General features: G+C 42.3%; 2 protein-coding genes and 1 long non-coding RNA gene across 3 annotated transcripts; 1 reads left to right on the forward strand and 2 right to left on the reverse strand.

Moving 5' to 3' along the window:
* Nucleotides 1-40: 40 nt before the first annotated feature.
* On the reverse strand, nucleotides 41-1,535 carry LOC135613708 (transcription factor SCREAM2-like). Its single transcript, XM_065110747.1, has 4 exons — nucleotides 1,391-1,535; nucleotides 723-848; nucleotides 479-649; nucleotides 41-188 (listed from the first exon to the last, which is right to left on the reverse strand). The coding sequence occupies exons 1-4, from the start codon at nucleotides 1,466-1,468 to the stop codon at nucleotides 105-107; spliced, it is 459 nt and encodes a 152-aa protein (XP_064966819.1). The 5' UTR covers nucleotides 1,469-1,535; the 3' UTR covers nucleotides 41-104.
* Nucleotides 1,536-7,305: 5,770 nt separating this feature from the next.
* On the forward strand, nucleotides 7,306-10,486 carry LOC135615750 (alanine--glyoxylate aminotransferase 2 homolog 3, mitochondrial-like). The gene is made up of 9 exons (XM_065114662.1): nucleotides 7,306-7,659; nucleotides 7,816-8,046; nucleotides 8,114-8,284; nucleotides 8,400-8,543; nucleotides 8,615-8,794; nucleotides 9,469-9,694; nucleotides 9,790-9,903; nucleotides 10,035-10,121; nucleotides 10,205-10,486. Exons 1-9 carry the CDS (start codon nucleotides 7,426-7,428, stop codon nucleotides 10,246-10,248), a joined length of 1,431 nt encoding a protein of 476 aa, XP_064970734.1. The 5' UTR covers nucleotides 7,306-7,425; the 3' UTR covers nucleotides 10,249-10,486.
* LOC135615751 (uncharacterized) lies at nucleotides 7,661-12,030 on the reverse strand. The gene is made up of 3 exons (XR_010488134.1): nucleotides 11,914-12,030; nucleotides 8,368-8,771; nucleotides 7,661-8,173 (listed from the first exon to the last, which is right to left on the reverse strand). It is a non-coding gene; the product is annotated as an uncharacterized LOC135615751 (long non-coding RNA).
* Between the last annotated feature and the right edge of the window lie 451 nt (nucleotides 12,031-12,481).

Genomic DNA, 12,481 nt, shown 5'->3' on the forward strand with positions numbered 1-12,481 from the left:
TTTCTAGTTATATGAAGGATTGAAGCTCTGATGCAGACAATGTTCTCATTCATTGAAGATCTTTGGAGCCCATTCCAAAATGTTACACGAGAATGATTGCTTCATCAGGCTGCTTCACTGCTTCCATGGAAACTCTCAACGGCATGTAGTACTGCTGCTTTCACCACTTGAGCATCCACGCTTTCACCCTGATTCATACACATCGTATCCAAAACGAAAAGGTTAATGTTTTGTGACGTAAATGTATCTACATGCATCTATTTACTTGCCATTCATGCCATGCACAAATGCATATATATATATGTGGATATGTGTTGCAAAGTTGAGGATTAAGTTGAATCAAATCTCAATCCAGAATGTTGCACTTAGGGATTCAACTCCACGTAGTAGAATGCATCTTACTACAATGGTATGAAATCCAGCAAATCATTTGGTATTAGCAACTTGAAAGCTACAGATGTTTGAGAGCTTATCTTACTTCTCTTCCAAACAATTCAAGAAGAAAGGCATTGGTGCAAGATGCCTTGGCTTCCACCACACTGAGCCCCAAGCTCTCGATGGCCTCCAGAACAGCCACAAGCAACCCCGGACAACTCTTCTCGGAGAACACATTGATCAGGAATCCCTTCTTTAGTGTCTCAACAGTCACCTGTAGAAGTATTTGTGGAGGTATGTGTGAGGCTGAGGGCAAACTAAACGAGATCACTGCAAACCATGCTTACAGAAGGCAAAGGGTTGTCGTGAACAGTGCTATGTGCAGATTCAATCTCTTGATTCAGTCTTCGGATCTTCTGCTTCAACTCTTTGATGTACTTGGAGGCATCTAATATGATCGAGGATTTCCTCAGCTGCCAAACACAAAGAGAATATTGTCTTCTTCATATCACCGTTGAAGATAACCAGTTTGTCATTGCATGCACACAAATGAACCTAATTCAAGTTTGCTAGGAACTCAATTTGACTCCACGGCAACGCTTCTTGATTTCTATGAGGCTGGAGATGTTGGTCACCTTTTTTGAGGGTACGTTGACATTCTGGATTGCAGTGATAGAAGTAAACAAAGAGAACTCGAGATTGATATATAACAGCTGATAACAGCCGATAAGGAAAAGGTGTAATGGTGGATAAGATAGATTCATGTGTTGCACTATTCTCATTCAAAGACGATAGAGAGAGAGAGAGAGAGAGATGTATAGATAGATATGCCATCATACATGGGAATGAATACGAGGAAAGATACTTGAAGTTTCGGAGGAATAAGGGATCGGACATGGTACAATAAGAATGTTCCAAGGACTTACTCAATCTAGGCATAAAGAGATCGAAGACTGAGAGAAACACGCAGTAACCATTACATAAGATGAGAAGAGAGAGAGAGAGAGAGAATTACTGCATGAGAGTTCGTGAGCGAGCGAAGGACTTGCAGCTTCTCATGCAGAGCGGCTCTGTTGTGCTCCCTCGACACCATCTTTCTCTCTCGCTACACACACAGAGAGGTATGGCGACCGGGGGCTGCTTGAAGAGAGGAGGACGGAGGGAGTTCCACGCACATGAGACTCACTGCCCTCCGTGTTCTAAATATAAGACAAAAAGAGGTAGTGAACTCCCTAAATCGCCCTTCCTCTACAAAACCAATACAGTAGTAGTTGACGCATCCTTACAGTAATAAGATAGATCATGAATTCTATACGGCCAAGCAGCGTGTCCAAATCAATAATCCAATCCCACAGATCTTACAAACCTACAGATCATCCTCTTCCCGGGAAACCAACAACATCAATACCCCATTTGAAGGCTCACAGATGCTGCCATACATGGGTGTATGACACCAACATCGAGTCCCTCCCGTCCCCATTACCCCACAGAACTGTTGCTTACGATAAAATGGCTACTGTGTTCCGCTGCGAGTGAGACAACGGCAGCAAATTATTATTGTCATGACGATGAGCAGCCATCCACAGCAGACCCCTGCGAGCTCGCCATTCTATACGGATACAGGAAGGGCGAGGAATCTGCTCGTGATCGGGGCGCCATGGAAAGCAGCGAAGGCATCGAGGAGGAGCTGTCTATGAGCGGGCAATGCGTGAGACAGGGTGTGGGGCTGCATGGAGCGGCCGGGTTGAGGGAGGAGAGACAGAGAGAGAGAGAGAGGGGGGGGAATGAGCTGTGGTCGAATGCCTCCAAATCCCCCTCACGGGGAAGATTTCACCGCCACAAGCTGTTGTCCATTTCCGCCTCGTCTCCCCCCACCCAGATCTGTCCATCTCCATCTCCCAAGGAGGCAATCGGTCGAGCAAATGAGACTTGTGATGCCGATTTATCTCTGCTAATATACTCATTCGAGTTGCATCGATGAAGCCTAACTCCAATGTCTGCATTCAACACTGTTAAGGTTCCTTTTGATTGCTGAATTATTGGTGTTCCATAACACACAAACCTCCAGTGAGATGCATGTCTCATCACAGGTTCATTCATGGAGAGACATCCATTAGTTCATCCAAGGACATCCATAAACCCTAAAAGGGACAGTAAACATGAACACAGTTCGAATATTCTTGTGGTCTCGGGATTTGCATACTGAATCTTCTACTTGCACTGAACTCTATACATACTTTCAACATGATATCGATTTATATATATATATATATATATATATATATATATATATATATATATATATATATATAATCCCATCTTAATTGCAACTGATGCTTAATCTACTAATATTTATGACAGTGTTAACTGCATGTCAAAAAGCCACACTGAGGGCTTCCTGTCATGCTCTCTCGTGAACACATCCGTAGAGGCTCCTTTACATCTCTGACAACTCGTGACATGGGAAGCACTCCGTCCTCCTTGAAAAGAGTTCGAGGTTGGCTTCGAGCTTTAGCTGTGTCCATGTCTACTAACCCTTCCAATTGCATGGCAGTGTCTCCATTCCCCATGCATGACAGAGCACGTACGACCCCCCCCCCCTTCACATGTGTGCATCCTTGTCATCACTATCCAACAACGTAACCATAGGCAGCCAGCAGCGTACACACGCATGTGGCCTCTCTACAGGGTTCCCATCCCTACTGTTAGGGTTTTTCTATCACCCGGTCCTCATCTTCTATGGGGAATGGAAGGAAGCACGACAAGGTTTCGTGTACATGTAGCTGAAGCTGGGCTGCACTTTGCTGTACCAACAAAGAGCAGAAGCCATGTTCATGTGGGGAGAATAGCTAATCACCATGCAAGGCATTGGTTACTTCTCATCTTCTTCCAAGTGGTAAGTCTTGCAGGTTGTGTTTGTACTGCTTCGATTCGTGCCACTCCGATGCCTGCCTGTTTCCTCCCTCCCATCCCCAAAGGAAAAGAAGAGGGAACAGACTGTGTCGTAGTGGTTCTTCACAAGCCCACCGAGATCAGATCAGCCAGCTGTGAGCGAGCGAGCGATGACCAACATCGGTCACCTCGTAACCTGATCTGCAATGTCCTGGAGTGCTCAAAACTCTTGGCATAATACAGAGATGGATGTGGGTGATGCGACTGATGTGAGCTCGCGTGTGCAAGAAGCTTGGATGGAGCTGTGATGGTTTCGAAAGTCGATCGCACGTCACGAGATCGAGCGAGGTTCTCGATGTGGTCTACGTTAGTCCTCAAACGAAAAATATGAACGAAATATTTATAATCGATATTTATTTGGCTAAGTTCTTTTCATGCTAACAGTGTCATGTCACATGTCGAGTTTTCCTTCGACTAGGGTTGATTAGCTTAGGTTGATGCTCCTACAAGCAACATTTTGGTGGTTGAGGAATCCACGCATGAAGATGATGCCGTGTCGAATTCACTGCTCCATTTGATCTTCACGTATCCACATACAAAACATGCTTATATGACATGCACCGAATACTTTTGTGGTGGTGTCGGCCCTTTTTCTTTTGGCAGCATCAGTCCTGTAAACACCATCTCTACGGGAAAAGAAGAGCTATCAGCATCTGAGAAGAATGTTTCTTTGAGTTGTGTGAATCTTGCCGGACCCATAATCTGGTGCATTGGTGATAGATAGGTCTCCATCCACTTGCACTACCGCAGAGGAAGAAGAAGAGGAGAAGAGAAGAGAAGAGATAAAAAGGCTTGTGGTGGTGGCAGCATCACCAGGCACTGCCATGCTTGTCTTCTTGTGCTTTGACACAGTCTCTCGTGACTCTCTACCTTCTTCCTTTGATGCTCTTCTGGCTTCCCCATGCCCATCACAAGACAAACTTCTATCCTACTTCCGATGCAAGAAAAGTTACTCTGAAAGTTCACACCCCCAATTGCATCGGAGAGCATCCATGACGAGATTTAGAGTTAGGCGATGATAAGTTTAATTTCATCTTTTTCACATAAATTCAAAATTATCTTTTAATTATTTCGTTATCATTCGTGGTCCTGACACTAGTCAAGTAGTCGTCGTGCTAGTATCACGATAATTCGATCAATCAAGACTCCGACACATGAAACTTGTTAGAGAATATTTTTCAAAAGATTTCTTATTTAAAAAATATTTCATTCATCATCTCATAAATAATCGTTTCTTTCGTATGGTTTAGTAATAAAAAACTCTCTCTCTCTCTCTATATATATTTTTGTAAGACTTTGAACTAACTTGAGTATCTGAATGACCATTGTTAGTATACCTTCAGAAGGAATCGATCCTTAAAGATCATACATCTCTCGAAGATACATCACCAACAAATTATATATTTAGCAACACATAATTAGCAACAAATAAATAAAATAGGATATAACACCAAAAACATTTCATTGAAGGTTTATTTGGTCAAGGAAAGCAAGAAGTTGACCCAATAATTTCACAGACCGGCCCAACCGGACCAGCCCAAATGAGTCGGGTTCCCTATGGACCAATCGGGTCATATATTGCCAGGGACTGATCTGTAAATTTATGAGGACCTGATCGTAAAGTGTTCATCCTTAATTGAATAGGATGATCTATCTACCATTTGATTCTTCATACAACCTGAATTAGTAGAACTATGGTGGCTAATTGTTGAACGACATAATCCTCGATAACATACTTATCGTTGCATATTGCAGGTTTTCGAAAGTTATCATAGTCATTTAATGATGCATAAGATTATCCCATGAACATATTGCTTGATGTTTGTAAGACATCAGTAGAGTATGGGAAGTTGGATGTCCTTTTGTGATCGTATGTTGCAGCATTCATGCTTATATCTTGTTGTCATTTGATGTCATCCACTGGTCTGTCATGAGCAGGAAAAATTTAGTGTAGATTGGTGGTGAGGATAGAAGTACTGCTGAGTAAGCTGCTGTTGGAATTCATCTGTGTGTGTTCTATCGGCATAGTGAAAGCTTCTGTGAAGGCACTGAACTGTTCTGGGGTCTCCAAAAATGCCCACTATATATGTTCTGATCATGCTGATGAATCATCAAATGTAGCTCATTGGGTGAACGAGTCTTTGGTTGAGGTGTCACGACCACCATCGGCACAGCTTGAAGAAGGACACTGAGTGAGTCGAGAGTTCACTACTCCACCCAGCATGCAGTCACCATCTTCCTTGGTAGGACAGCGGTCATGCTGTGTCGAGGAAGAGCATACGGCCAGTGTCATCACAGTCATCAGGATAAGGTTGCCTGCCAAACACTGGTACCAATCAACTAACTAATGGAGTTCTTAATGGCATTGTACTGTCGCCTGAAGTGTGGCCTAAAAAAGAGTTGTATGGAGTATGATTGTGTCGATGATGGGTACAAGAAAGGTTGTATATTGGATGGTGATGCGTGCAGTGAAGTCTGCAGCTCGCAGCTCGCAGCTCGCAGCAGAGAGATGACAAGTGGCCATAAACGACGGTGAGGCATGGCCTGATGCTGCTGAGCTTTTGGCTGCCGGCTTTAGGTAGGAGACATGGTGATTGGCCTTTACCTAGCAATCGGCAATGTGGTTTAGGATGCAATTGCTTCCTCATTCATCGATCATGTTGCGTCCACATACACTGAATCTGCTCGAGCCTTCGGTGACGCAACACATGAATGGAAGACAAAACGAAAGCATCACTTTGAGTTAACCTAAAGTTATTGAGATAACCTCCTTTTATTATCTTCAAAAACTAAGAATATTATTATTATTATTATTATTATTATTATTATTTGATACTTTAATTATTTCATTCAACATTATACGTTTATGAATTTTAGGTAACTGATATAGAGAAAATGATGCATGAGTTCTTAGCATCATTCCTAACCCTAAATCAACATCCTGTAATGTCAACATCTATCTGAAAAAGATCCACTAAATATATTTTGTTCTATCTGAAGAAAAGAAAGAAATAAAACTCAATATAAACCATTATTCTTTAAATGTGATCGACACCAACTCACATTATGCATGAAAAGAAAGAAGCACCAACTGGATGAAATGGATGTGATACCAGTGGCATGGAATCTGCACTCATCAGATGAAGACAATGAATGGATCATGCTTGGCTTAGCACAGCTCGTACCTTCCTTGGCCATTGGTGCAGGCATCAACAATGGGGGACATGATTAATTATGCTGACAAGATTTGAATTTTTGTTGCATGAAATCATATTATAAGAGTGAAGGTGGATTGGATCGTGAGACCTCCAATATAGAGAACATGTAGCTTTTCATGTGGGTGGAGCTGAGGAAGACACATCATGCAGAAGAATTAAGCTTGCTTTTAGGCATCAGCCTTATCATCTTCTCAAGACAAATAGGGTTTGAGGGACAAAGTAAAAGAGGGATGTGGATGCCACAAGGCTGCCCAATTTGATTTGAGATTTGGTGCATCAAGTAGTTCCATAAAGTTGAGATTGTGGAGTTTAGGTTAGATTTGTTTGGTTGGCTGATATCAACATCAAGACATTTGAACTTTGGACAGTGATTGGATTTTAAAGGGTTTTTTATTTTATTTTTTCTAATAATTTTTTTATTACATTGAGTGATGTATAATTCGAATAAGAGGCATATAATGTATTAATCAAAGACCTCTTATAACTTACAAATGAAATTAGTCGAATTCGGTTTAATTACCATTCGATAAAAATTAACATTGGATTATATGAAATTTATATTTATAATTTATAATTTTTTTTATTTATACTGGACAATACAGATTAGCTTTGAGATTGGTTTTACGTAATGATTGTGGCTATAATTAGATTTGAGATTGGTTATACGTAATAAGCATGCAGTGTATACGAGTGGCAAATCGTATAGTAAACCCAAATATTAGCTTCCTATTCTTCCGCTTTCTATATATGAACGCCTCATCGTCGCCTGCCACGTTCAGTGAAAGAGAGGGACACACCGGAGCTCGTCTTCTTGCCCAAGACAACCTCCAGTGAGAGTGAGAGAGAGAGAGAGAGAGAGGGTTTGAGGTCAGGTCAGGCCATGCAGCGGCTTCTTGTCCGAAGGCTCTCCTCGGTGGCCACTCAGGGGAGGAGAGGATGCAGCTCCTCCCGTTCGACCGCCGCCGAGATCAATGGTGGCGCCGACGCCGTGGTCCCTGAAATTCCTCCGTTCGACTACGCTCCTCCCCGATACGACGGCCCCCGGGCGGCCGAGATCTTGAGGAAGCGGTCCGAGTACCTCAGCCCCTCCATGTTCTACTTCTACAAGAAGCCTGTGGGTGTTCGTCAACCATTGTATACGCTCGTTCTTGGCAGATCAAAATCCACCAATATTGTTTGACTTTTTCTATGCATGCATGGATTTCCTGTTGGATTTTGTTGCTGCCATTCTTCCTCGATGATTCTTGACACGTGTTGTGTTCTTCCGCAGCTGAACATCGTGGACGGGAAGATGCAGTACGTGTTCGACCAGGACGGGCGGCGCTACCTCGACGCTTTCGCCGGCATCGCCACCGTGTGCTGCGGCCATTGCCACCCCGACGTCGTCGACGCCGTCGTCCGCCAGACCAGCCGTCTGCAGCACTCCACCGTCGTGTATCTGAACCACGCCATCGCTGATTTCGCAGAAGCGTTAGCTTCCAAGCTCCCCGGAGATCTCAAGGTCTGCAACGCTACTCGAACTCCACAACGAAGCAGTCTTGAATGCTTAACCCGAGTGTAGTCTTCAGGTCGTCTTCTTCACCAACTCCGGCACCGAAGCGAACGAGCTCGCGCTGCTGATAACTCGCCTGTACACCGGTTGCCATGACATCGTATCAGTAAGGAATGCGTACCATGGGAATGCAGCTGGAACAATGGGGACTACGGCTCAATATAACTGGAAGTTCAATGTCATGCAGGTCCATTTCCACCAACATACATCAACAAAAGATCATCTTTAATGTACAAGAAATCACAGAATCTGATGCAAATTGATGCTTACTCTAACATCCTGCTTCGATGTTCCACCGCCAGAGTGGAGTGCATCATGCGATGAATCCAGACCCATACAGAGGAGCCTTTGGGTCGGATGGAGAGAAGTATGCCAGAGATGTGCAAGAAATCATCGAATTCGGGACGTCTGGTCAGGTCGCAGGTTTCATTTCTGAATCCATACAGGTATAAGACATCATTCAGATGGTGATATCTGCTTGTGGTATGCTCATGATGCTGACTCCAAATTGAGGCAGGGTGTGGGTGGGGTAGTGGAACTAGCACCAGGTTACTTGCCTGCTGTGTACGAGAGCATAAGGAAAGCTGGTGGCCTCTGCATAGCAGACGAAGTGCAGTCAGGATTTGCACGCACTGGGAGTCACTTCTGGGGATTTGAGGCCCATGGGATTGTACCTGACATTGTGACAATGGCAAAGGTTAATACTCTTGGCAATATAATTTTGTTGATTTGGCGTATGCAAGCACTACGAACAGTCCTAAGGACACTTAGGATAGAATGTTTGGTTCCAAAGACGATATTGCTGAAATCTAATTGTAGTTGTTCTCTTTTGCAAACACCTGGCAATATTTCATAGGAGTACAGCAAAGGAGAAATACTAAATAACAAAAGATTAGATGCAACAAAGATTCTAGGTTATAGGAGCGTACAAATTTTCACATTGGTAGTTCAGCTTAGAAAGAAGAGAATGAGAACATTCAGAATGATCAGATTTCTTTGAGGTCAAAAGATGATACTAAGAATGCTAGTTGGAGTTTTGTTCTACATGCATATAAAAAGGCAACATCTCCTGAGTACTGGTTTTCTAAAAGATTCTTGGTCTCGGTCTCGTATGAGCCACTGAAAACTAAGGTAACACCAGACGGCACATTGGTTGATCACATCTTTTGGCTAACCAATTGCTGCAATTAGTCCTCAAATTTGTTGTCTAAAATGTACCATTGCTACGAAAGAGACACTTGGAAACCAATGCATGCAGAGAATGAAGGCATGCAGATGACTCTTCTTGAATGCAATATGTGGTTTCTCTTTTATCCTTCTGTTCCCAATATTTAGCAATTGTGCACTCCTCACAATTCCAATGGTTTCTAGGGTATTGGGAACGGAATTCCTCTTGGTGCAGTTGTCACAACACCAGAAATAGCCCAAGTCTTGACTCGTCGGAACTACTTCAACACCTTCGGTGGCAACCCCGTGTGCACCGCTGGAGGGCTTGCTGTTCTTAGAGTTCTTGAGAAAGAAAATCTTCAACACAACGCGTTGCTCGTTGGTTCCTACCTCAAAGACCGACTCAAAGCCCTACAACAAAAGCACGAAAGTAACCCTTCTGCTACTCCCTACCTCTGTTTTGGATTCAGTATTCATCTGAAGCTGAAGTGACTATATCTTGAAGCTATTGATTGGTTTCTGTAGTCATAGGCGATGTCAGAGGAAGGGGGATGATGCTCGGAGTTGAACTGGTCACCGATCGCAAGCAGAAAACCCCAGCACGTACTGAGATCTCACATGCCATGGATCAGATGAAAGGTGACACATTCCTCCACTCATCGCATGCTGTGGTATCTTATAACAGTCATGACTCATGATCATGATCCAAAATGACTTCCAGTCTATAATGTTATGTCTGAGTCTATCTTAAGCAATCTGGATTTCTGCAGATATGGGAGTGTTGGTGGGCAAAGGAGGGTTTTATGGCAATGTGTTCAGAATAACTCCGCCTCTCTGCTTCACCAAAGAAGATGCCGGTGAGCTTGAGATTGCCTATGTAGCTCCCTACTCTTTTTTGCTGCTAGTGATTGATCTGTTGCTTTGGGCCTTCCTTTTGCAGACTTCTTCACTGAAGTGATGGATATTGCATTATCAAAGCTCTGAGATCTACAGATTCTAGGCTTATGGTTTTAACTATCCTCAGATATTAGCAATAATGTCTCTGTTGCAGGGCAGGCTAGGTTGATTTGTGTTGTTGAGGGAAGGGATTTTAATGGCTCTGGTGGTATGTAAATAATCCTCACTCTCTCCCTCTCTCTCCCTCCAGCTATGGTGGAATGTTTTCCTGTTTCTGATCTAGAGGCACATGAAAGTCCAATATATATCCGGTGGATTCAAACCTTATTATGTACCTATTAATTTATGGATCAGATTTCATATGGTAACTTAACCTATTGTGAATGAACTTAAGCTTCATGATGAATATAGCTGGCATGAGAAATTATCTGAAAGAAAAATAAACAGTAAAAAGAAGGCATCTACTGTCTGACTGAATATAGCTGGTCTGACCTTTTTATTGTTTCAAGCAGCTAATGATTCCATTTACTTCATTAGCATTGATGTTTCTACGTTGTGTTTACTAGATTGTACAAGAAAAATTATATCACCTAACAATCTACAATAACAACAACAACAAAATCGTAAGTCTCAACTATTTAGGATCGACTATATGGATCTTTTGGCATCAAATATGTAAAAGGTCATATGTTTAGTTAAGTCTAGAGTACTTAAATCTTTATTTATAATTTTTATTAAGATCTTTTAAAGTTTTTTTCTATCTCTCCTTGTGCCATTAACATTAATTATTTAACCTTTTTATCACATAATAATCTAAGACATCCGAAGGTCTCACCTCTTAGATTGTTATATCACATAACAAAATAAGACATCTGATTGAAGTGGTTCCTGAAGTATGAACGACATTCATAAAGCAAGCAGCTTGGCTGGTTACATGTCGATTGATCGTATGCATCACATATATCAGACACTCATCACATGTGGTTATCCCATATTATTTTGACAGGTCTATCAATTAAGTTAAATATCTAGTTTATCCTAGAAAACTATGCATCAGTCAATCAGTGGACCACCAAATTCTGTGAACATGGATTGTATTGGACTTCCAGTTCTCAATTAGTAACAAATGATGCAGATCAAGCATGGAAAGGAAGTCTGAAAATGTAATTTAGGAACTCAAAAAGTAATTTTAGAATTGAAATTTTACCTACTTAAAAAAAAAACTGCATTTTCTGGATATTTTATGATACTGCAAATGTAAAATTGATACCTCAGAACATGAAACCAACAGAGAGAAATCGAGGTGAGGAGAAGGGGCATCGAACCTCCCATGAATAACACAGCAGTTCTTATTTCTACTAACTAGGTTATCTAAGCAGAAACGCACCACCCAGCAAATTCACCAACAACAGATCATCCGAGTCACAACTCAAAATTGTACAATGACAATTAACTGTATATTATCTCACAAAATTCACATTTTCCCCATAGAAACAAGGTCAATGGATCATGAGAAATCGGCACAAATCAATAACGCTAGCACATCACCCCAAAATTAGGGATCTCGGTGACCCATCTTGGCAAAATCAAAATACGCATCAAAAACCTCGGGGGAAAAACAAGGTTAAGATCTCGTATAATCATGGATCCCAGGTCGAGATTTCCCATGTGGAAAAACATCCTCCGAACCGAGGAACCAAGTAAGGAAAAACGATCGAGCAATGCACCAAAAAGATGAGGACAAAATCGTACCTTTGTGCGCTCGAGGAACACAAAACCTCAGGTTCCCAACACGGATGTCGTGCGACGGACAGGAGCCGATTCCTTTCTGACGCGCGTGAAGGTCTTAAATGGGCCGGACTATTAAAAGCCCAAGTTTATATAATTACAAGCGCAAGAAAAAAAGCCCAATTTGAGATATATTTATTTGATTTTATTGTAATTATTAATTTATTATTATTATCATCATTATTAATGCTAAGAACGCGTAGTATGCTGTCAGAAATCTTTCACGCTCTAAACTTGCACAGGTTGCAAAGAACTGAGGCTAAAAGGCTTAATCGAAGGGAGATCGGATACGTATAGGAAAAGTTCATGGATGATGTCTCTCTCTCTCTCTCTCTTCTCTCTCTCTCTCTCTCTCAGAGAGCAAGGTTGGAATATACTCACCGTAGAGCCGGTGTAGATTGGTGGTGGAGGAGCGACTGCAACACTGAGCTCAGGATATCACATCCAGTGCTTGGGGTAAACTAAGATGTGGTTGTGCACGGTGGAGAAGACGAGCACATGAAGAACTGGCACGGTCTTCTCTGGTGGAAGC

The sequence above is a fragment of the Musa acuminata genome, chromosome BXJ2-6 (assembly GCF_036884655.1).
Source record: "Musa acuminata AAA Group cultivar baxijiao chromosome BXJ2-6, Cavendish_Baxijiao_AAA, whole genome shotgun sequence".
Classification (NCBI taxonomy): domain Eukaryota; kingdom Viridiplantae; phylum Streptophyta; class Magnoliopsida; order Zingiberales; family Musaceae; genus Musa; species Musa acuminata.